At 41.1% G+C, this 25,538-nt stretch overlaps 1 protein-coding gene across 1 annotated transcript in view; it reads right to left on the minus strand.

The window, feature by feature from the left end:
- The window catches only part of LOC149313378 (uncharacterized), a 62,376-nt gene extending 38,816 nt beyond the window's left edge, over positions 1–23,560 (minus strand). Inside the window, exons 1-4 of the mRNA XM_089521541.1 lie at positions 23,467–23,560; positions 20,419–20,664; positions 17,344–17,475; positions 6,113–6,201 (exon numbers count right to left, since the gene is read on the minus strand). Of these exons, the coding sequence (XP_089377667.1) occupies positions 6,113–6,201; positions 17,344–17,475; positions 20,419–20,664; positions 23,467–23,560 (561 nt within the window). The remainder of the gene's footprint in view (positions 1–6,112; positions 6,202–17,343; positions 17,476–20,418; positions 20,665–23,466) is intronic.
- Between the last annotated feature and the right edge of the window lie 1,978 nt (positions 23,561–25,538).

Consider the following 25,538-nt stretch of genomic DNA (forward strand, 5'->3'; position numbering starts at 1 on the left):
TGGCAGATAGGAGAGGGAGTATTTGTGAACTGACAGTTAATGAAAACTTCAATTTAAAGCATGGCTGTCAACCATGCAGCCCCCCAGATGTTGTACTGCCACTCCAGCATTCCTCACCATGAGCTATGCTGGACATTGTGGTTCAATAACATCTGGAAGGCTGCATGACTCCCACACCTGACTTAAAGAATGAAAACCTGTTTTAAGAACAGGGACAATTTAAGAATAGAAAGCTCTCAAAAATTCAAGGGACCAGGCAGGCTAAGAATAGCCAACATGGTGCAGTAATTTGAGAGTTGGACTACAGCTCTGGGGACCAAGGTTTGAATTCCCATTTGGACATGGAAACCCACTGGGTGACTTTGGGCAAATCACACTCACTCAGCCTCTGAGGAAAGCAATGGCAAATCTCATCTGAACAAATTTTGCCAAGAAAACCCCTTTAGGTTGCCATAAGACAGTCAAATATGACTTGAAGACAACAATAAGAACAACAGGAACCAAGAGAACCACAAAAGACTTATCTGGAAGAGGCCCCAGAAGTCTTTTCTAAACTTTCCTGGATAGAGGGTGGATTTTTTATGATCACAATCATGCTTCATTGTTTTAGGTAAACCTGAAACAAAATAGCCTCCATAGTAGCATGACCCTTGAAATACCTAAGTATGATTACTTTTCATTATAGGCTAGAGTTTCCTCCTTGAACTTTCCCTTGTTTTTCATCTTCTGTTTTCCCTATACATACAGCTATATAAAGCATGTTTGTTTGCAGTAAAAAGAGCAGTAGGAAAAAGGTATTATTTTATTATGAACTTCTTATGAAAGTAAAGCAGCACTGAGTGATTATTGCTAAAGGGTTAAATGAGAGAATACAAAGTGATCTGTTTAAAAAAAAGAAAGAAGAAAATCTGCCCTAAGTTACCCTTTTCTTTCTAGCACCTTCACTGTCTCTGCAGTCTATCTGGCTATTTTTAATTCTTTTTCTGGAGTGCTTGATGGGAAAGAATGAAACAGTCCTAGAAGAATAGGAATAGTGCTGCATATACTTGGCTGACTGAAAATTAGGTATCTGAAGCCTATTTCTCAATGTGTGCAGTTTAGCATAAGGCCTTTCAGGGATTTCTAGGCAGAAAAAGAAACCCAGCCACTAGTTTTAAAAAACCTAATTGCTTTCCACAATTAGTTTCTAATTATTTAATCATTCCAACTACAGTTGCCCCTCCCTTTTCACACACTTGGAGTTTGCAGTCTTGCTCTTCGCAAGAGGGACAAGCAAGGAAGGACAAAATAGCGGCACACACCTGTGCATGCTATTATTTTCAGTGGGACTCGAACATTTGCGATTTGCCATTTTTGCAGGGAGGGGTCTGGAACAGATCCCCCACGAATTGGGAGGGGCCACTGTAGTTTAAATGTTCCCCAAACCTAATCTTAAGAAAGGAATACTATTATGTAGTAAATTATTTTACACAGCCAAAAGATTAAATCACATTAATCAAGGCAGGTCTGCATATTGTTCTGAATACTTCTCTCTCCAAATGCTTAGTTTTGCATGGTAATCTACTCTTATTCTGTGTCTATACTGGTTAGTGTTGGTTGTATTGGTGTTGTTGTTGTTATTGTTATTATTATTATTATGCTTTATTTATATAGTGCTGTAGATTTGCACAGTGCAGTACATACAAACAATAAAATTGTACTAAAAGATTAAAATAGAATAAGCATACCCTAACGTTAAACTTCTTAGTCATAGCACAAACAATTTTGTTAGTTTTGGACTTTTCTGCACTTTGATGTCCATGATATCCTTATAGAGAGAAAGCAGGACGTAGGGAAATTTTGAAAACAAACTGTATGCTAGTTTTAATTTCTTAGGTAACATAAATTTAGTAATTATATCCCTTGTTGTATACCTTTATTCACCGTGTCCTTAAAACCCTTTCCCCCTTATAAAACACAAAGTAGCCTTGTCATTTAATTCCTGGTGCTCATACTAAATTTTCTGTTAATCTGGCCTTTACATAGCCCGTACATTAATGTATTCTCTACGTGAAGGATGAGTAAGAGGGAGACACAGTCCTTCCCTTCTTGGCCCTTATCTCTTCTCTATGAGTAGCGTTGGGTGAAGTACCGGCTGGCAATACAAATTTCCTGCCTCAGATCCCCCACCTGAAAGTGTGGTTTCCATGCCTAAAAAAGAAAGCTAGTTACAAGACTCCAACTCCTGACCACATTTCTCTGTGGCAATGTGGCCCACTGAGAGTAGAACACTCTCCATGCACTGGCTTAAGATTTCAGGGCTTGTTGATTCAATTAAAGTCAGTTTTTATAAGGCAAATAATTTATATCGTCAATGGCTTTTAGAGATTCCACCTGAACATTAGGAGGAACTTCCTGACAGTAAGGGCTGTTTGACAGTGGAATGCAGTCCCTCGGAGGGTGATAGAGTCTCCTTCCTTGGAGGTCTTTAAACAGAGGCTGGATGGCCATCTGTCAGGGATGCTTTGATTTGGATTTCCTGCATGGCAGGGGGTTGGACTGGATGGTCCTAGTGGTCTCTTCCAACTCTACGATTCTATGATTCTATGATTCTATGATTCTAGCCAATAAGGTATTGGTAGAACGCACTATGTACCTGTCTTTGACCATGTCAATAATGTATGTTATTTTCATATATGTTTCTTTTTGTCTTTGCATCTAAACTTCTGTTTAACCGTATCCTGTTTGAATATATCAGCCTTTTATCTGCACATCAGCCAGAACCTTCACTCTTCAGTGTAGAAAAGGCTCGGATAGCTTCCTAGAATGATAAATACAACCATGGGCATGCTCCTTGCTTTTTGAGATGTAAATAACTCATATATATCTATTTCACCATGCCTGAAAATTATGTCATAGGCTTGAGTAGTTGTATCCTATTTATTTATTATGGGGCAGTACAGACCGCCTCGAAATGGCGGGCTGGGGTTGCCCGTTTTAACTGAGGAAGGACACCGCAGCCACCAAACCACACAACATCCCTCCACAGTAAAAAGAATCCGGTTCTTCCAGGTTCTTTTTGTGGCATGTTGCATACGTCATGCTGCACCATTGGTGCACTCATGGTGTACGCAACGCGCAGCGACATGCAGACACTGTGAGGTGTTGGCATCATCATGGTGGCACCCATGTGGACAGGATGCTGCCATAATGTGGTCACCTGTACAGACTAGGGTTCCAGAACGTGTGGTTGCCATGCACTCTGGAACCCTAGTTTTGGCGCTGGCACACCGCTTTTGGCTGGTGTGTCACGGGCCTTAGTTACTAAGTAGGTCACACTGCTAGTGCTCTGTTACTGCATCCAAGAAGCTCCAAGTAGTACGGAGTTCATTCTACTCCTGGAGTGATGAAGTATCACAGCAGTGGCTGTCCAACAACATTCCTATTCATGTTCTGCTCACTACCTCATATCACTCTCCATTCTCTCCTGTAACATTACAGATCCATCTTCAAGAATACAGTATTGTACTACTGAAACTGCACACTTTTCTTAAAAAGGATGAAGCAAACACATGTAGGCCCTGCCTGAAAAGAAAAGCAAGACCTTCAGGAACTGTGAGAATGGGGTGAGGATGGACAATACAGCTATACCAGGGACATCTTCCCCTTGCTCCCCTCTTGTGTGGTAAAAAGACATGACAATGGGGGATATACAGCTTTCCTCTCACAAGTGTGGCTCATTTGTTGCAAACCTTAAATCAGAAGTGGGAATTTCTCATAACTCTCTTGAACTATAGCATTAGATTAGAACTTTCTGGCATAGAAGCCTAAACCCATCATCACACTACAAATCCTTGAATTCCACAGAAATAGCCAAGACAGATGAAGTAGTATCAAACCGCTATAAATGTACGGTGTGAATTGTCAGACAGCAGCCTTTTCAAATGTTTTCAGTGGGCTACCCATCTCTGCATATATTTAATTTTTAAAAAGTAATTCACCTTTTATTCCTTTAGCACTTCTTCTTTCTTTGCCTTAATTTTGTTTTAATCGAAAAGAAACATATAATATTCAGTATCAAAACAGCTGCAGGAATTGGGGAGGGAGGCATCCTGATGGTCCTGTGAGTCTAGAGGGCCACCCAATCCACAGCAGGCCTTTATGCATAAACTGCTTTTTCCTAAGCTTTACCTTAGAGAGGAACAGGCACATCACTTACACTGTAAGGAGTAAGGGTGCTTCCAGAACCCTCTTGCAACTGAAAATGTCCCAGCTATCACCATTGTGCAAGCAATGCAGTTTCCACAGCACATGGTGTAATGAACAGTCACAAGGGATGTGCCAAAGTGAAGGGTACGATATTAACATGTCTACATCTTTGCTGACTACAGTATGCTGCTTGAGTGTCTCTACCCGCATCTCTGGCAGCAGGAGCTAGCAAAAAGGGCTCTCTCCCTCATGCCGAGACAAAAAAGCACTGCTCAGAGGGAACCACTTGCACAGAAGCAGAGATACATCAAAAGTATACAAGGAAGCCCTTTAACATGATGTTAGATATGCAAAGTATGAATTTGCTTCTTTCTTGGCACATTGTAGGGATGTTTTTTGGGGGTATGTGAGGGACAACTGAACTCTAGTAAAAACTGTACTTACTTATTTCCCTCCCTCCATGTCCCCTACCCCCAGGAACAACCTAAGATGTTTGGTTGCTGACCCTCTTCTTTCCTATGTACACAAATAGGTTGGACTGGCAATTACGTTTTTCTTTAACACTGGCCATGGGACATCTTCTTCTCCTCCTCCTTTGCACTTAAAGGGAGTAGGTAGTCTTAAGAGGATAAAGGAGCACAAAACTTGCCTCCAACAGATTGCTTGCTGCCTCCTAGCAGCTACTGCTGGACATAACTGAGGGGCTGGCATTGCCTTTCCCAGTAAAGCAGCCCAAGTGCATTCAAGGAATGAGCTCATACAGGTAACTACAGTTGGCCCTTCTTATACACGGCTTTTTTATATACAGATTCAAGCATCCATGGTTTGAAAATGATCCAAAAAAGTATAAATTTCAAATATCAAACCTTGATTTTCCATTTTTTGTAAGGGACACCATTTTGCTATGTCATATTTAATGGGACTTGAACATCCACGTATTTTGTTATCCACGGGGGAACTTGGAACCAAACCTCAGTGTATAACAAGGGTCCACTGTATTTCACCATGCATTCTTTCTATCACAAATTTTACCACACTTCAGTTTCTCCTTACTACAGGAGAAAGTCAGGGTAATACAAATAAACAACCTCACCAGAGGATACTGTGCTCATTTGCAATGGTCAAAAGCCACCTTTTGTCAGGACTGGTCTTCCTGACTGGGTGCTATTCAGTGTAATTCTAACTGTGTTTACCCAGCGGTGAATCCCACTGAGCTTTTTCTAGGGAAGTAAGGCTTTACTGCAGGCGCCCCTTTCTTGTAGCAGCCATGCTAGTAAAAATAAAATGGGAACATACCGCATGTAGAAAAAGCACTGCATCTCCTCTCAATCACGCGGCCAGGGCTGCTGCCCCCATTGCATTCTCTTCCTGATGACTCTCCCTTAATCTTGCCTTATGCCTATCCAGCATGTCTTTAGGTTACCCCCCCCCCCCCATTTTATCACACAATTCTGGAGCTCTGCCACCATGATTGAAGTTAAAATAAATAAATCAATGAATAAAATAGAAGAAATAATGGTAATTAGGGTGCGTGGGGAAAGCAGAGGGGTTCAAGGGGAAGTGGATATTACTGGCAATAGCACAATTGCCCTGGGAGCAACATTTTGCCCCTGGGGATTTGTGAAATTGCAAATTTGTTGTTGATGGGTTTTCCCCGTCAATGAAAAGTGGCAAGTTGGGGACAGACCAGCTACAGGTCAGAGGCATTGTGTGATAAGTATCTCCAAAGCTACTTCTTTCCTGGTGTAATTGCAGTTTAAAAGGCACACACAGAAATGTATTTAGTCCTAGAAAGTGGACTCACCAGCTCCATGGGAACTATCTTCATACATAAAAGGGTAAAGATAACAGCATACATATTTTATGTGCAATATTTATACCACATCCTGGCATGAATCCTATTAAACAATGTCATAGCTGGCACCTTCCCATCTAGTTCTTGAACATCCAAGGAGGTCTCAGGGAGATTTCTGGAAACCATTCCTGTTTCAGCTGGTACTTCAGTCTCCCTTGCTATAAGAATCAAAAATATTAAAATAGTTAAAACTGCAGAATTCACAACATTAATCAGTTGCTTAATTCCAGAAATCCCATAGCTCTTTGTTTAATGACATTTCAGAATAAGGAAATCCCCAGCTTCACACTTTAAACTGCAAAGTCTCTATCTCACTCTGAAAAATGACAACACCTAAAACATCACACAAGCAGAGCCTTTTATGTGTTAGACAGAGACATTCAATAATTGCTAGTTTTCATTTATTTGGCAGAGACATAACTGAGTTAACAAAAAAGCAACATAGTCCTTGTTTTGTGAATTAACAAACATACAAATTTCACTTCTTGAAGAAATTTTGCTTGAAATTTTGAACCACTCTTACAAAGTGTTTTTTTAGTTTAAAAATCTTTTTACTTTTTTCTTTTAATATCTCCTATCCTAGTACTATCTATCTATCTATCTATCTATCTATCTATCTATCTATCTATCCATCCAACCATCCATCCCTTCATGGTTTATTCCAATAGACATACATATATAACAAACAAACATGCAGCACCAGAACAAATTTCATGAACAAATTTCATTACTTAGCACTATTTGATATTCAGAATTTCTAAATTAAGCAGTTCAGCAGAGTTATCTTTATCCCAATAATTAATAAAGGATGATGAACTTTGCCAGAGATTGGTTGGATGTTTATTTTTCTAGACCACAACAGCTGTGAAAATTGGTCCCCCACACAGTTGGTATCAAGGAATTCTGTTAACAGCATGACTGTATCTTTTTTTCTTCAGATCCAATGGGATCTGGTCTGACCATCAACCTTTCACTAAGAAAATTTGTGCTGAAGACTAAATGCTGTGGATATGACACACAACCCTTTCTTCTAACTAAAAAGAGGAAGAACTGTGGTCATGGGCAGAAAAAAGAAGCACCTCATCCTTGAAAATATTGGAGAAAGACACAAAATAAATTAAAGAAAAACAAAGATCCATACCCACTCACATCCACATCCCACATATACAGTGGACCCTTGTTATCCGCTGGGGTTTGGTTCCAAGATCCCCCGTGGATAACAAAATCCATGGATGCTCAAGTCCCATTAAATACAATAGCATAGCAAAATAGTGTCCCTTATATAAAATGGGAAAATCAAGGTTTGATACTTGGAATTTATACTTTTTAAAAACATTTTCAAACTGTGGATGCTTGAATCCGTGTATTAAAAAATCAGTGTTTAAGAAAGGCCGACTGTATTGCATGATCATGTAGGTCAGTGATCATGTAGCATGATCACGCAGTTCAGTGCTTCAAAGTTACAGGAACTAGCCAAGAAGACCCAACACAGTCAATGGTTACAACAGGCATGCTATGTGGAGGAAGCAGGAGGAAAGTTGCTTTTTCCCAGATGAAAAATAATTATCTTTGTCCACTGAGAAGTGCAGTTTCCCATAAGAGAGGCATGTGTGACACCTTGAACTGGTGTTTCCATAGGACTCTACTTGTACGAATCAAAAGACTTTATGCAGCCATTCTATCTTTCTCTTCTGAAATATATATTTTTGTGTGCTAAGAAATAAAGTAAAAGAAATTGTGGGAAGACACAGGAGTGGGTTACAAATGGAAGATGATGTTATATGACCCCTCCTAAAATTATGTGAAGGAGACAAGGTGACTACATGACAAAAGCTTTGTCTGGACGTGATTGAAGCAACAGCTGTATGTTTAGCATGGAGTGGGGGAAGGATTATTTGGAAAATACCTTTCTTTCCTTCACTACAGTGCCTTAAACAAGATTAATAGAGGCTCAAGATTAGTCTAACAGCCCTCCAAAGATAATGGATTCCACTGTTAAGTAGTAAAAAAAAATGGAACAGATTTAAGACTTGTATTTGTTCTGCTAAAATGGCCTACAAGAATAGGAAAAATCCAAGAAGGGCTTTTGAAAGACAAGGCAAGACTCACTGGCTTCTGCTCCTCTTCTCCATGTTCCAAATTGTTCCTTCCTATACCAAATGAAAGATTCCGGGAGGAGGGGGTTGTCCAAAACCAGGGCAGGCATATAAAAGCAGGAAATAGCACTCACCAAACAAATAAATCAGAGGGGAAAATAATTCAGTTTAAAAGCCAAGCATGGCAGAGAGCAAAGTCTTGTACAAGAAATACCTGCACAATTTAATAGAAGTGACAGTAATAAGGAAGAGGAGGAAGAAGATAATGTAAGAAAGTGAGACAAGGCAATTCCTCTAGGGCTGTAACTCTCAACCTTTGCTCTCTCCCTAACTCTGGGATAAGCCCAAGGAAGCATAGGCAATAGTCAGGGATTCTGAAGAACCCTATCCTGAATACATTTCAAATTATTTTTCTGTGAAAAGTGGTCCCCCACACTCCCTTTGGAAGTACACTTTCCCTACCCCTTCTTAGGAGCTTATCACTTGGCATTTTAAATCAGCTCCAGGCTCCCAGGCTGCAGCCGGGATGCAGGATGGAGGCTGGGATTATTGCACACTAAATCACCACCGAATCGCTGGCCGCCATCAGCCTGGATCCCAGCCAGGTCCAAGCTGTCCTACGCTAGCACTTTTTAGAAGCCAGAAAGCTTTCTGACTTCTAAAAAGTGCTGGTGGAGCATGGCTTGGACCAGGGCTGATGGCAGCTGGCGATTTGGCAGCAATTTAGTGTGTTATAATCCCTGCCTCCATCCTGTCCTGGTCAGGACTGGCTCTAGGTATTTGGCCACCCTAGGCAATAAATATTTTGGCACCCCCTGTCACCTCTCATAATTATTTTCACCCCTTGATTTATGCAAAAAAACAATATACCAAAAAAAAAAAAAAAAAAAGCTGCCAAGCCGCCCCTAAATTTTGCTGCCCTAGGCAGCTGCCTAGTTCACCTTTATAGATGAGCCAGCCCTGGTCCTGGCTGCAGCCCGGCAGGCTGGAGCTGATTTAAAACACCAAGCAATAAGCTCCTCCAGGCCTGGAACAAAAACACTGCACCACAAATCAGACCATCCATCCTAAGTCCTGTTGAAGTTCTTTGCTGTCTGACATTTGTTGATCTAAGGTGTGGTGGCTGAAGTGCAAACTGGGAGCCCAAAATAGCCCCAGCACTGTTCTGTTTTTTCCCAGAAGGCCTTATGTGGGGCAAAAAAGGGTGAACTTTTTTACTTCGAGGAGTGGTAATTCACCTTTCAAATAGCGGCCTCATCCACTAGTTAAAACCCCAAATTCTGTTTTTTCAAAACAAGAGGTGGACTTCTACATCCTTCCAGTTTGGGGGTGGGGGTTGTTTGGTAGTTTGGGCTGCATCTATCTTACAGAAATAATCCACTTTGACACCACTTTAACTGCCACGGCTAAGTGCTACAGAATTCTGGGAACTGCACTTTGTTGTGGCACCAGAGCTCTCTGACAGAAAAGGCTAAATGTATCACAAAACTACAATTCCTAGAATTCCATCAGCCATGACAGTTAAAGTGGTGTCAAACTGGATTATTTCTGCAGTGCAGATGCAGCTTGTGGCAACAACTGCTAGTGTCACCTTCTCCCATCGTCTTGTTCTCCTTGCCTGGAGCTGAGTCCAGCCTTTCCAGGACTGATGAGAGAGAGGAGCAACTGGCCTGGATTTCAACAGTGCAAGACACTCCCTCGGAGTGTGGTGAAGTCTCCTTCGGAGGGCTTTAAGCAGAGGCTGGATGTTCATCTGTCACAGGGAGGACTTGGATGGTGTCTTCCTGCATAGCAGAAGGAAGTTGGACTGGATAGCCCTTGGGGTCCCTTCCAACTCTAGAGTTTATCATTCTAAGCCAGTGGTCCCCAAACTGTGCCCTTTAAGGGATTTTGGACTTCAGCTCCCAGAAGCCTCAGCCATGTTGGGCAATAGTCTGAAATTCTGGGAGCTGAAGTCCAAAATCCCTTAAAGAGCACAGTTTGGGGACCACTGTTCTAAGCCTTTGTTTGGCTTCCGCTGAACTCTGTGTGCATCCCAGTGGAGGAAGAAAATAGGGCTTTGGACCCATCCAAATTTCTGACTCCTGCCCCAAGGGGAGGACTGATCTCTTGGTGGCTTAGCACACACTTTGTATGCAGGTCAGAAGGTCTCAGCTGTAGTTCCTGGCTTCTCCAGTTAAAAGGGTTTTCAGATAACAGGGTTGGGAAAGAACTTGCTGCTGCCATTCACAGCAAAGGGTACTGCTGGGGTCAAGGCTAGCTCAGAGCACCAGGACATGAGAGGAATCTCTCCACTTCTACTTGGAGCAGAGGACTTTACTTGGCCCTATGTTCAGTGCAGCTGTGAAGCAAAGCAGAAGACGGTCCTCTATATCTTAAAAATGATTTGAGTTGCCCAGCTGTGACTTCCCAATATAGAACAGGGAACACCTCAAGGCTTTGAACATATCATTGCAAAAAAAGATAGCATATCTGAAATCTCATTATGATTAAAGTGACATATGAACATGCTGCAAAGAACCACTATTGTCCTCAAATTTAGCTAAATAAGTTATCCGAAAAACCAAGTCATTAAATACCACAGTGTCTGCTTTATCAGTCTCAAGATTATATTGTTGAGCCAGATCCTGTTAATCTTAGTGGAAATATTTGCAACCCTAGGAGTGTAGATAAAGATAACCATGATTAAATAGAATGAAGCAGAGAAGGAAGGATTTTGTGTAAACATGCTACCACTGGATTTTAAGGGAACTAATACCCTGCTGTGAATACTTAATTAAATGTTAATTGTTTGCCATGAGTTCAAGGGTAGATGCTCTGGAGCATGAAAAATCAGAAGACATTCATTAATGAATGTTGAGCTTGAAGTATATTCCAGCTGAAAAATGCAGAGGGGAAAAAGCATAATACATTTTATTTTTAGTTTCACTGACTGTAGAGCCGCAGCCACCAATGAAATTCCAATAATGTGAAGGAAGAACTATCTTTAAGAGATAACATTTAAAAAATGGCTCTGTAGGATCCATTCTGTTGCATTAAGGCTAGAGGTCGGTGGCTATACAGACGAAATGTGGGAGAGAAATTGGGAGAGACAGTGCTCTGGAATCAGCCCTATCAGAACTTCAGCTCCTGAGTACAGCGGCAGATGCACACCTCCAGAATTGCTGGAAGTGGCCCAAAGTCTGCCCATCTATCTCTTAATTGAGATCAGTTTTCCACTGCATCAGGGTCTGCAGGTATTCTAGAGAAAGTAAGATGGCATATGGCCCAGTATTCTCTTCAGAGCTTCAGCCTGTAATTTTTTTAAAACACAGAAATACTTTAAAAGAAAGCCAATGTGTCAGCAAAGATGGGTCTTCTGCAGGACCTACTGGCCCATACAATTGTCCTTCATTTCTGAGTGCTAATGTTAGTAGCTCTGTGGGGTTTCTAACACTTTTCTCTGTGGACAATTCTCCACTGCTACCTCAGCCCTTCCTCTTTGGCTAATTCCTTCCAGCTAGCCCTCAGCCCCCCCCAAATTAAAGGATGCCAGACAAATGAACGGAAGAGGCCAGGATAGCAGTTGGTGGGAGGGAGTCCCATATTAACTGATTCTCCCCTTGATAATGCTGCACTTCCAACCTCCCATGCTAACGTTAGTCAGCAAATGTACATTTGCTAGTGTAGTGTGCTGTTTCACAAAGTGAAGACAGATATATTGTACAACACTGGAATTTTACTATGAAAGACAGAACAGATATCTTTAAATACACAGCACTTCTCCGGTAACTGCAATTGCTTCCTTTCCCCCCTTGCTTCCCAACGTGCTTCCCAGATTTAGATATAATCAATCATTCAATCAATCTAGCACTTAGCCAGCTTATGCTCTCTGCAGACACTTCTTTTCTGCAGAGTTAGACTTGTTACTTTAAGTTTAAAACATACTGTATTACTCATTAGTCACTAAATTTTATCAGTGACACATTCATTACTCAATATGTGCAAATAAGAGAATATGTTATTAATACATATTGCTTCTATATTTTTATATAACACAGTATTATGTTTTAGCATATAATCATTTTTATGTGTTTTATATAGCCCCTGAAGAAAGTCATTTAAAAATACATAGGCTGAAACCCATTGGCCTATCTCTATAATAAAGAAAGCAGCCATGTACAGTCGGCCCTTCTTATACACGGATTTTTTATACACGGATTTAAGCATACACGGTTTGAAAATGTTCCAAAAAAGTATAAATTTACCTTGATGTTCCATTTTTTATTAGGGACACCATTTTGCTATGTCATTATACTTAATGGGACTTGAGCATACACGGATTTTGTTATACACGGGGGATCTTGGAACCAAACCCCAGCGTATAACAAGGATCCACTGTATTGAGCACATTGACACATGGCTCTATTGCTTCCTGTGGTTATTCTATGAATGTTTAAATCTATAATGGTTCTAGGATATAAGCAGATAGCCATTTATGTTTAGTGGAACATTAAATACCATATATACTCAACTATAAGTTGGCCTCATGTATAAGTTGAAGGCAGCCTTTGGGGCTAAAAGTATGGATTTTTATATGACCCATGTATAAAAGATCTAAAAGATATAAAAAGATATAAAAGAGCATGTAACAAAAGATCTACAGGATGAAGCAAAGGAAAATGATGCAAAAGAACTTAACAAAATTCCAGCAGGCATAACTCCCACTTTAGTGCTCCCACTAAAGGCTGGATGGATGAGTGAGCAGAGAGAGGGCAGTGCTTTCAGGAGAGATTACACTTTTGCCTTTCACCAAGGGATGGTTCCCTTCTTATAAGAGTTAAAGTACAGAACTTACACTGACCCATGGATAAGTTGACTCAGTTTTTTGGGTCAACTTTTTGACTAAAATTTCTAGACTTATACATGAGTATATGCAGTAGGTAAAAGTTGACTCCACACAAGTGGATAACATGATTTTTTTCCCATTCATTCAGTGTTCGTATTTATTGTTGGTTGCTTTATACTTCTCATAGTGGGTTTTGACCAAAAAATCCAAAAAAAATCCTGCATAGAACTGACCATACTTTCCCTCCTCTTCACTTTATATATTGGTCAGTAAAAAAAAAACTAGTTTGGTGCTGGGATTACAGTCTGTTCGGGATCGGACTGAACAAGCAGTTTTGTAGTTTGGAGCTGCTCATAGATCCTTCACTGCTCCCGGATGGCCAAGTCCACTGAAGTAGTAGTGCCTTGCTCCGCTTTGGCTGGTGCACCAGTTGTGCCCTTTTCTAGGGTGGGCAGATCTGGCAACAAGGCTTCACACTTTAATTACGTCCAGCTCAGACGTAATGTGCTCTACATGCGGCTACCTTTAAAAAATGTTCAAACCTACATCTAGTGAAAACATGATGGCTAGATTGTTTTTTTATGTAGTCTTGAAACCAGTGCCACTTGCCTTGCTCAACTGCATTGGCTTTTGATTTGCTGCTTCCTTCACTTGGCAAGATTGTGCCTTTACTCATATTGGTTATACTATAGACATTTTGCCCCATGACTATGCTCCTTGCATTTGTTTTGTTTTTTTAGAAATAAAAGCTTAGAATTGAGAGGGGAAAATTTAAAACCAGGTGAAAAACAAGTAGGGCAAATAAAGTATGGCAGTTGCAGGCTATTCATGGAACTACCTGGAGTACAGGAGCATTTTGAGAATGTCTCTTGTTTTGGTTTGACTGCCAAGCAAGGCAGCTTCTGGGGACTGGGAGCTGCTTAAATATATAAAATATATTTTTAAAATTTCCCCCAGGAAGAGCAGTACAAAGGCAAACTCAAGCATTAATGAACCAAGCCATTACTATAATCCATCAAACATAGCCAAAGTATTGAGAATTTAATTGCTCAAGCTGTGCAATCTCACTGCTTGAGCCAGGAAGCATAATAGATCCAGGGTGGCAGCATTATGGGCACTGATCAAAGCCCCAGGCCTCTCGATTCCCTAATGACTATAGTTAAGTGCTCCCTGAACAGGATCTTAACAAATCAAGCTAAAGATCTGGAGAAAGGAAACCACATTTTAAAAACTCTGTCCTATCATGACCCCATTCAAATCAGTCCCAAATCCCATTTTTTCAAAAAACAAGCTAACCTCCTTTTCCATTCAATATTCTTAACACCTTGCTTCTAGACTAGGAGTGTGCAAAGTATGTGTGTTTGTGTGTGAGTATTTCATAGTGTGTATTTATGAATGCACCTGCATGCACCTATTGACATATGGTGACCCCAAGAATTTCATAGCGTTTTCTTAGGCAAGGAATACTCAGAGGTGGTTTTTCTCAGTTAAGGTAAAGGTAGTCCCTTGACATGAACGTCTAGTCGTAACCGACTGTAGGGGGTGGTGCTCATCTCCATTTCTAAGCCAAAGAGCCAGCATTGGCCAAGGACTGCTCTGGCGGTCATGTGGCCAGCATGACTGCACCAACCTCTGTTAACTTCCCACTGAGAAGTGGTACCTAACTATCTACTTGAATGTGCATGCTTTTGAACTTCTAGGTTGGGAGAAGCTGGGATTAGTGACAGGAGCTCACCTTATCATGCAGCAATCTTCCAATCATCAGAATTGGCATCTAAACCACTAAGCCACTGCATCAATTGCTTCCTAGCAATATAGTCTACAGTGCCTGATATTTGTGGGTAGTCTCCTATCTAAGTACTAATCATGGCTAACCCCTGCTTAACTTCCAAGATCAGACGGGACCTGCTTCAAAGTGTAACCCTCTAGATACTGTTGGAATACAACTCCATCAACCCAAACCAGCATAGCCAATGAAAAGGAATTCTGGTAGTTGCAGAACAAGGTCTGTAGTGACCCACACTTGCTCTAGGGGTGGACAACCGTTGGAGTTAGGGAGCTTCATGGACCCCCAGAACACTCTGGAAGGCTACCGCCCCCTGCAAAAAAAAAAAAAATCACTTTTTTGACCTGAGAAACCTTAAGGGGGTGGGGGGATGCATTTTTGCCATGTTTGTGGTCCTTTCTGGGCTCTTCTTTACTACAGGAAATTACCTTCCTGGGCTTAAACCAGCTGAGGGTGGGGGCAAAGGCCACGCCAGAATGTCCTTCTGTGCTCTCTGGAAGATACTTGGGGGGCATGAATGGTTTTTTAAAAAAACCTATGTGGTGCATTTAAAAACCTATGTTGATCACTTTTGCTATAGACTAAGGGCCCGAACAGACAAGCCAAAATAAAGCTACTTCGGGTCACCTTGGAGGTATGCTTTGTTTTCTGATAGTTCAATGTACACATATATGTTTCATGAACAAAGTTATTAAAAATATTGTACAAAATTACCTTCAGGCTATGTGTATAAGGTGTATACAAAACATAAATGAATTTTGTGTTTAAATGTGAGTTCCATCGCCAAGATTATATGCAAATACATGTGAAACCCCCCCCCCCATCTAAAATCCAAAATATCACTGGTCTGAAGCATATTATTTAAGAGAGACTCAACCTGTAGCTTTTTTCTAACTGGAGAATAGCGAAACTCATACTGTTCCCTCTGCTCAGCATGGGGGACTCTGGGAGTTGTAGTCTGTCATCCTTGCTGCCAAGAATGGGAACTGAGTCAAAGCAGAGACAGGCTTCCATCTGATTTCTTCTACTGATCTGCAATCATCTCAACACTATCCTTTACCAGTTGTGCTGTGGATCCCTGAAAGCATCATATCTTTGGGATAAGAAACTACCCCCCTCCCTCTTTTCTTCTTTTAGCCCTTGCACAGGAATAGGACTAATTTAGGGGGTGAAATGCCTGCAGAGAAAAGGTTCAAGGCCTCTGCAGACTGTGTACAGTGACCACGTTCTAAATAATGCCACAGGTTTTTCCTTTGGTAAAGCAAGAAAACAAAGCTCAGTTGCATGCTATGTATTTAACTACGTGAGCAGTTTTGCCATGATAAAAATATGTGTTTATACAGCCAATGTGATACCCCTCTTTTCCTAATTAGGATTGTCAGGTAAATAAGGGACAGGGCTCCTGCACATTTAATGGTTCTTTAATGATATGGGTGTCATTGCATTACAAACAGCACCAACTGAAATTCACTCTTCTACACAACCATTAAAGGTACAGCAGCCCCGTCCCTTATTATGTTTGGTAATCTTACTTCTTATTTGGGAGAATCCTAACACTTCTTATTGGATGCCCACAGCCTGACAAAACTGTAGAACTGGCTGTAGTTAGCAGAGCTTGGAAAAGCTACATTTTGGACTATATGCTCCAGAATCCACCAGGAGGATCTGGATGAATTATACTCTGAAAAGTAACTCTTCCAAGCTCTGGGAGTAGTGATGGGAATGTCTCTTTTGTGCAGGCTATTTGTTTCCCCATTCAGAAGGTGACTGTTGATGGCACTACTGCTTGTGCTACAATAAAACTTCATCTCTTGTTTCCAAGAAATCTTGGCACATCAGATGTTAGACTTTTGTTTCCTTGTTGTGTTTGGGTTTGCACAGGCAATGACATTGTGATGCATTCATATCTGCTGGCTAGTGTTCTGTCTATGTGCGGGATAAAAGGACTCCATATGATACTCTGCCGTGATTCCACATTGTTTGGCTCCATCTGCACATTGATAAAGTGAGAGATAATTGCCAGCAAGCAATGCCATGATTGGAGTTGATATGTTCCCAGGGAGCATCTGTAGTTCTTGGCATGTGTTCTGCCGTTCACTTTGCTCCTGCAGGGCAGTGTTGGTGCCTGTCATTGTCAGCCAAAGCACAGAAATGCTCTGTCCATTGTGTGTGTATATGCATGTACAAGGGGAGAGGAGGGAGAGTCAGAGCGCCATTCCTGCTTATAAACCAAAAACATGTCAGTCAGATTCTGGGGATTGCATCAAAGCACATCTCCGAAGCTTGGGTGACTCATATTGGCTGGCTGAAACTCAGTAGAAAGACCTGACCAGATTATAAATGAGCTGCTTTCTCCTTTTAGAGACTTGCTAAAATGAAGATGAAAATACACTGCTTGTATTGGGCAAGTTCCAACAAAACATACAAACGCACACATTCTTGCAGTTGTGTCTGTATTAACACAAGTAGTATTGTCTAAGCAAAGCACACTGATCTGGCCAACCTACTTATCTGGGCTGTCTGATGTTTAAGTTATACGTGTGATCTGTTTCTTTTGGACAAGAGACTACAGTAAGTTTTCTGTCCTTACCTTCTTCATCTGGAATCAGTCCAAATTGCCGGGGATCATCAGTAGTTTGGATGGATCCCAAGACCGATGGACAGATTATTTCTCTATCAGGACACTTGATGAAACTGCTGAGTGAAGTGCCTTTATGGCATTCTTTAGAACAAGGGGGGAAAGGGAAGAGGGGACACAGAGAATAATGTTATCAAAATGTACTGCCTAGAAACAATTCTCTGCCTATGAGACAGTCTCCGATCTCACTAATGAAATGGGAACTGCAACTTTTCCAAACTCCAAAATGGTTCTATACCTCTTGTTACTTCTTTCTGATGAATACCCACTTAAATTATTTTACTTGCATTTAGTGTTTATGTTCATAGCTGAACTTTGAAAAATCAAATGTTTGGAACACAGCTCTCAAGGCCATGCTAGCTGGGAGATTCTAGAAGGAACTGTCTAAAAATCATAATAACTTTTCCAAGCTTTCTTTCGGCACTATCTTCATTCTCCACATTCATGGTCTCCACCCCCTTAAAAAAGGTGGAATATAGATGTAATAAATAAATATTGTTGTTGTGTGCCTTCAAGTCATTTCTGACCTATGGTGATCCTAAGGTGACACTATCACAGGAGTTTCCTTGACAAGATTTGTTCAGAGGGGTTTGCCTTTGCCTTCATCTGTGGCTGAGGCTGCCCAATGGAGTTCCATGGCTAAGTGCAAAACTGAATTCTAGTCTCATAGAACTTTAGTCTAATACTCAAACCACTACACCAAGCTGGTTCTCAATAAATAAAATAAAATAAAATATATACATCACACACACACAACAAATAAATTTTAACATCTGCAGCTTTCTCTAGGTAATTCTGGAATTGTAGGGGAGGGAAATTAGCTCAAATGGTACAGCACTTGCTTAGCATGTGACAGGTAGTGGCATCAATGCTCACATCCTCCAGTTTGTGCTTTTGAGCCAGTGTAGTGTAGTGGTTTGAGCATTGCACAATGACTCTGGAGACCACGATTCGAATCCCCACTCAGCCATGGAAACTCATTGGGTCATCTTGGGTGAGTTACACCCTTTTAAACTGTAATTAGGTCTGGGAAAATTGGCTTATACTTGTCACACGATACTGCCTCCAACCTATAGCTGACCTGCTGTGTCACCCAACCATGCTGGGTCTCCCTTTTTATTGATAGGGAAACCCTGTCAATGAGCTCTCAATAGCACAAGTCCCTAGGTGGGAAATGTCACAGTTGGGGCAGTCATGTTATTGGCAGTTATGTCAGGTCAGTGTCCTCTCCTCTTTGCCCGCTCCTCACTATTCCCAAGCTTACTGGTTACTTTTTCCTTCCCTTGTTTCTTTTCTTTTCTATTAAAAAAACCAAATTAAATCACAGTAGCAGAGCTCTGGAATTGTGTGAAAAGGTGAAAATAAAAATAAAATAAAGGGCACAGGATAGGTCATAGAGAGGTGAAGTTAAGAGAGGCAAGGTTAAGTGGGAGTCAGGAAGAGAGTGCAATGCTGGCAGTTACACGACTATGAAAATGTGTGGTGATACGGTGAGTACAAACATGTATAATTCTGGTTTCACTGGCAAGTGCAAGTGCTGCAGCTACAGGGCTCATGTGGTACAACCATTAGAGGAAGGCAAGGGGAAACCCCCTCTGCATAAATCTTGCCAAGAAAACCCCATGATAGGGTCACCTTTGGATTGCCGTAAGTAAGAAATGACTTGAAGACACAAGTTTTTTAGTTTGTTGACACCGGAAAGTTTCAGGCTATGACAAAATGATACTTTCTATGGATCCTTGGGGAGAAAGATACCATTATAATTAAAACAATTTTTAAGTTTACAATACATATGTATTTTCGCAAATACTTTTGTGTACCTGTAGAAAACATGCCATGATTTTATCCTGTTCATAATGTTGCACAGCAAAATTAAATACATCTACATTATGAACCCAAGCTAATTGTTTATTCACCAACAGATCATAAAATATACAAACTTCACTTCAGTTCCTAAAAATTCAAGTCGATGTTGCTACTTTCTTTGCAATTTATATAGAAAGAAATAATTTCCTCCCCCCTCCCCAAATATAGGGTGATCTGAACACTACATCTCCCCTATGGAAACCATCTTAAATAGTTTAGTCTTATAGCTGTCCTTTCCAGCCCTACATCTTTCCCATCCCTGTGACACTGGAGAAGACTGAACCTGGGACATCCAACATCTACAGCATGTGTTCTACTACCAGAGCTTGGACAAATTACAGTAGGCCCTTGGAATCTGCTGGGGTTTGTGGTTTGGTTCCAGGACCCGCTGTGGATACCAAAATCTGTGGGTGCTTAAGTTCCATTATATACAGTGGCATAGTAAAATGGTTTCCTTTACATAAAATGATAAAAATCTGTGGTTGAGTATAGCTCCCACAGTGTGCCAACCAAAATGGCCAATGGTCATGTGATTCTGGAGCGTTACAGACCGTTTGGGGCGGCCTGTAAGCGGCCCTTTCCCCGCTGTATCGGGGCCTCAGCTGCCAGAACGGCAGCCTCTGAGGCCCCGATCTGCCACTTTCCAGGCTGTGGGGAAGCAGCAAAAGGCCGCTTCCCCACGGCCTGGAAAGGGGTGTCCTTGGGGCTTCATGCCCCAAGGACACCTGATGGCGGCAGGGAGGAGAAAAGGTCTCCCTTGCGTCCCTGGTGCAGCCATCTAAAGGTTGTGCCAGGGACGCAAACCTCAGAAGGAGCTCCGTTTCGGAGCTCCTTCCCATGCCGCAGCAAGGGCGCTCTAGGTGCCCTCACACGGCACATCACAACCGCACCACCTTGTTTGGAGGCAGCACAGTGGTGACGTCGTAATGGCAGCCCCCGTGTAGAACGGGTGCCGCCATTTTGTACGGACCAGGTCCGTACTAGGGTTAGGGGTGTCAAGAAGTGACGACCCTTTCTAACCCTAGTATGGACCCAGGCCGTACTATTAGGCCCGTCTGTAACGGGCCCCAGGGACTTGGCTCCCCATGAGGCAAGTTTTCCATCCACTACTAACTTGTGGCCTCCCTCAAAGAAGGATTTTGCCTATCTTGAGTAACTGACCTCTTTCATACTTGCTGTTTTCAGCACACACCTCTGCCTTCCTTGTCTCCCTCCTACTAAGAACGTACTCTTGGTTACCTATTGGAGGTAAGCAGAAACTGACTTGGGAAGAATCTGTAGTACGACTGCTGGTCACATGTTCTTGTTCCCTTTTATGGTCTGATTCCAAAATGAGATCATTTGGCAAAGGGGTCAAGTCTTTATTACAGGCATCAGTCTCAGTTTGTGGTTCATTACAATAGGTTCCTGAAAAGTGAGCGAGAAAAATCACATGAGTTAACTAATGAACATTTTTTCCATCTGAAAAGAGTTTCTTCTCCTACAATGGCTAAAGAGGGCCTTTTCAGAAGCTTGTGTGGATAATCTTGTTATTGAAACCTCACCAAACAAGAGAAGACTGCTTTACTTCACATGTAGAGCAATTCTGTGTGTATCTACTCCAAGTTCAGCCCCAGTAAATTCAGTGGGTAAATATGGATAGTAGCCTTCTCCAACCTGGTGCCCTCAGATGTATTAGAACAGTGCTGCTGAATGAGTGTCTGAGACAGAGACTTTCTCAAACTTTTATATGTTAAAAGTTTGAACACCCAGTCAGAGACACATGGGTAAAGCACTCTCCTATAGCACTTATTAGGATCTTCTAAAAAGTTATAAACAAGCTTCAGCCACGTCCCATGTAATGGGTTTTTTGTTATTCAGTTGAGGGGGTTGGGCACACGAAAAAAGACAGGAATAAAAGTGATCTTACCAAAGCTATTGCATTTATGGTGGTTAATCCCAACAGCAGCAGCAAAGAGGTCTGTCAGTTCATTTGAAAGTATTTTCTGCCCCTGGGGGCTGGGGTATTATGGCATACCTTCGATTCTGTACTATGCTGGTCATGATGTATGTGGAGTACTGCCCAATTTTGGGTGGCAAGGAAAATGTTAATAAATCAGAACATGTGCCAGTGAGGGAAATCAGGATGGTGAGGGTTGAGGAAACAACGTTGATGAACAGTTGAAAATGTGAGGGGTGTTTAGATCTGATGTGAAGATTAAGGGGAGAGATAACAGCAGGTTTCACAGATCAGAAGAGCTCAAAGAAGCTTTTCTGATTTCAGCTTTCAGACTTTTTCACTGGATAGAACTTGGGTGGGAATTGCAGGGAAGCAATTTTCAACTCGACATTATCACAGATGTCCTAAGTTAGTACAAAAATGGAACAGAATCATTCTGAAGTTGCAAGGGAAGCTCTTATCTTCACTGGAGACAGTCAAGCAGAAGCTGAACGGCCACCAGTCATTTTGAAAACTCAAATACTGTAATGCACAAGAGGAAAGTTACAAAGCTGCTTTCAATAACAGTACCTCACTGGAGTGCTAGTGGCCTCACACACACTTACAATTATCCTGCTGATGTTTTAGAATGCCTTTTATATTTAAAACACAATAGCCAGGCTCCAAGGGTAGTTGTATCCATTTTATTGGAGGACCCACTTCATTGAAACATTTGGATTTCAACCACATATCTTTCTTCTCAAACAATATCAGGAGATTGTTGTTATATTTTTTACAACCAACCATTTGTGCTTAATCTGCAAAGACATAAAAGGAGCTTCCCTTGAGGGAAGGCGGAGATTTTCCAAAATCTGGAGAAGTTTTTTAAAAAAAATAAACTAAAAATAAACCTCCACTTTTATAGCAACATCCTTAACTAAGTATGTCCAGTCATTCAGTCTTCATTGTAGGAGGAAAGAACTAGGATTTTAGGGGCAGAGAAGCAAAAGAATTCTGTTCTCTTCTGCCTGTGATGTAAAAAGCACCTCGTCGTGATACTGAGATTTATCTTGTCAGTTACAGGGAAATCAAAATAGAAAGCAGGTACACTTAGAGGAGTCATTCAACCAATTCACAAAGGCATTGGGCTTATATAAGAATCTATTTGAAAGGACCTTTCAGTAGACATTACCTCCTGAATTCCTTTCTTTACAGGTTTGCTGTTCTATGCCTTCAAGTTGATCCTACCACAGGTTTTCTTGGGTAAATTCACTCAGAGTTGGTTTGTCATTACCTTCCTCTGAGGCTGAGATAGTGTTACTTGCCCCAGAAGGTTTCTACGGCTGAGCATGGATTCAAACCCTGGTCTCCACTGTAATCCAACATTCAAACCATGCTGGCTTCTCTTTACAAATATAGGTGCTTAATTCCCAGTCCTGTTGCAGTGAACCATACAATAAATTAACATTTTGCTCACACTATTCATATAAACTGGGCCGCAGCATAACACATTATCCCAGCTAGAAATATCAGCATGCAAAAGAAGAAACTGTCTCAAAATAAAATGAGAGCAATGGGCTAGCCTAATTCAACACATTTAATAACTGGTATGGAACAGGAATACTGACGCTGGCTGTTGCTATCTTGGAATTTTTATTTCTACCATGCACTGTCATGCTTTGATCTACGTAGGACATTTATTGTGACATGGCCGTGGCATCAGTCATAATGCATTATGCATTCATTAAATTTCAATTTGTCATGTCACATTTTTATTGCCTATGACAGTACAGGGCTGTGAGGTACAGGAATGGGCTGTGAACTTAATACCAAACACTGGCAGAGAGGAGGCAAGGAACTGTTTTGGATTTACCACCAAATTATTCTTAGTGCAATGTGAATGGCATAGACATCGGCGAAATGCCTTTTTAAAAACATTTTTAAAAAACGATTTTATTTCAACTAATATTTTGATCCAAACATTCATTGCTGTGTCCAGATTTTTTTTTTTTTTAAAAAAATGAGTAGTTTGAACTATGATCTGTTATCAAACCAGGATCCTTAAACAAAGTTTAAACTAACCACAGTTTACTTCAGTTCTGATATAACAATAAAAAAGTGGGTGGGCAAAGGCTGGCCCTCCAGATGTCATGAACTGCAAGGTCCATCTTCTCATGCCATTAACTATTCTGGTTATGGGTGATAGGAACTGGAGTCCAAGAACATCTGGAGGACTACAATTTGCCCACCCCTGTAGTAAACTCTGGTTAGGTGAAGAGACAAGCATATACTTCTGATCTCCTTGTAACCATGCATAGGAGAGCAGGTGGTGAGCCCACAGCTTGATTCTGCTGATTCACACCACACAAAAATATGGTTCAGCATTATGTCCTAAACTGACCACTCTAATAAAAGCGTGCAACATGTTCTAAGCTACACATTCACAGAATCATAGAGTTGGAAGAGACTGCAAGGGCCATCCAGTCCAATATTGTGCTGTTTTCACACTTCAGTGCATTTTGCCTGTTAAACCACGACAGCGAGAATCATAGGAAGGTTCACAATTAGGGCTATCAATCAATAATAGCCCAACTATTATTTTTTTTGTTATGCTTTTGAGCCAGCATCCAGGGAACCAAAGGGCAAAGTTATTCCATTGATTTTCTGCTTGAGCTGATTCTCACCACCCATTTTAAACTACATATATTTTAACAAGAATCAACGGATCGTCTGTCAAACTCTGCCCCCCGCCAACCTACCAAACAAACACCTTTGCCCATAGCCCCCTCCCAAGGCACTTTACCCCCCCCCCCTCCATCTTGGGCTTCACTCCATGAACCAGAGGTCTCGATGCCCAAGTCATACCCAGCTACCGAAGTATTTGGTTTCAATCCATAAGTGTTTGTTGTCAGTCCTAGCAACAATCTATTTTACCTTAAGAGTGGTCCATAAGTTGCCCTTGATCCTCTATACTAGAATATGCTTCAATGGGACTATTTGTGGGGTCAACACTATGGGTGTGTTTCTTGTGTCATATATCTTTTAAGCCACAGAACTGTGTGAATTTGTTCATTAATGTTTAAAAATGCCATATACATTTGCTTTCATATAATAAAACTCTGATTTATTCTATCAGTGTCTGTATTAATTAACTTATTGCTATCATGCCTTTTAGCCATTTTTTAAAAAAAAACTGAACGTATTTTTCTTTCCTTTTTAACAAAGATGTAAACCAATTACACATAGGACTTTCTTGGACATGCATATAACTCTGTATAGTTTTTGCATCTATCACCACAATACTATGTAGGCAGTAGTACCCAGAAAATACCGAAAAGTGAGGAGCTAGCTACCTTTTCTATCTACTACACATAGCCACACAGATATTTGAAATATTTTAGCTGATGTGATATTTTCAGTATGAACATCACATCAAGCAGAGCCCAATATATATGTGATATACATCTAGTATTACAACTTTACTTCCTGCCACTGGCTTAGCAAAATGTAAGCATTATTCAGCTCTAAGCAAATGAGAATTATTCAGTTTGCTAAACGTACACAACATGCTTTGTGGAATGGAGCTGATAAGATCAGGCTCAAATTTCTATGAATTTCTTCTTTCGTTTATAATTAGATTAACTGCTCAAATAATTTCCTAATAAGATTTCATGTTTATGTCTAACTTTCTCTGGTGGGGCATTATATAGAAGCTGAGGTATTATGCTTGCCCACTTAATAAACTCTGTGGTCATCCTCTACCTCCTACTTACCAGCCAGAGGAATGCCAAGTGAGTGGAGATAATACTGTCTGAAACACTGGCAGTGTACAGGAGAGCCACGTGTGAGTACTGGCTTTGTAGATTAGCTAGCTACAACACTATGACCTATACACACTGCACATTAGAGTGAACCCTTCTGTAGCCAATGGTCTGTGCAACACAAGCAGTGGATGCAGTAGCCATGACTATGACCAGAGCATCCTCTGCAGAGATCTAGGCCTAATGCAGATCATTCATTACTAATTCCTTCAGCCAAAACCAATGTCCCTGAGAGATCCAGACCTGTATAAACATGCCTGTGGATCAAAGGTAATGCAAACAAATATGATGGTCTCAATATTTACTCCTATTACTAGAGGATCAAACAAAACTAAACTTCAAACACTTTAAATTCATGTCAAGCAATGTCGCCTCAAACGGACACAACAGTTTGGCTGAAAATATGTTAAGACTCAGAAGAGCTAACGGTTTAAAATTGCTTTTATCTGTGGAATAACCTTTAGGAGTTGTGGTGTTTGTGTTGGTTTTTTTGGCAAGACAGCGTATTTCCTCACAAATGAACAAATGTTTGAAATTGCCAC

Source organism: Sceloporus occidentalis, unplaced genomic scaffold (assembly GCF_023333645.1).
Source record: "Sceloporus occidentalis isolate IW3139 unplaced genomic scaffold, rSceOcc1.0.p SCAF_4, whole genome shotgun sequence".
NCBI lineage: Eukaryota > Metazoa > Chordata > Lepidosauria > Squamata > Phrynosomatidae > Sceloporus > Sceloporus occidentalis.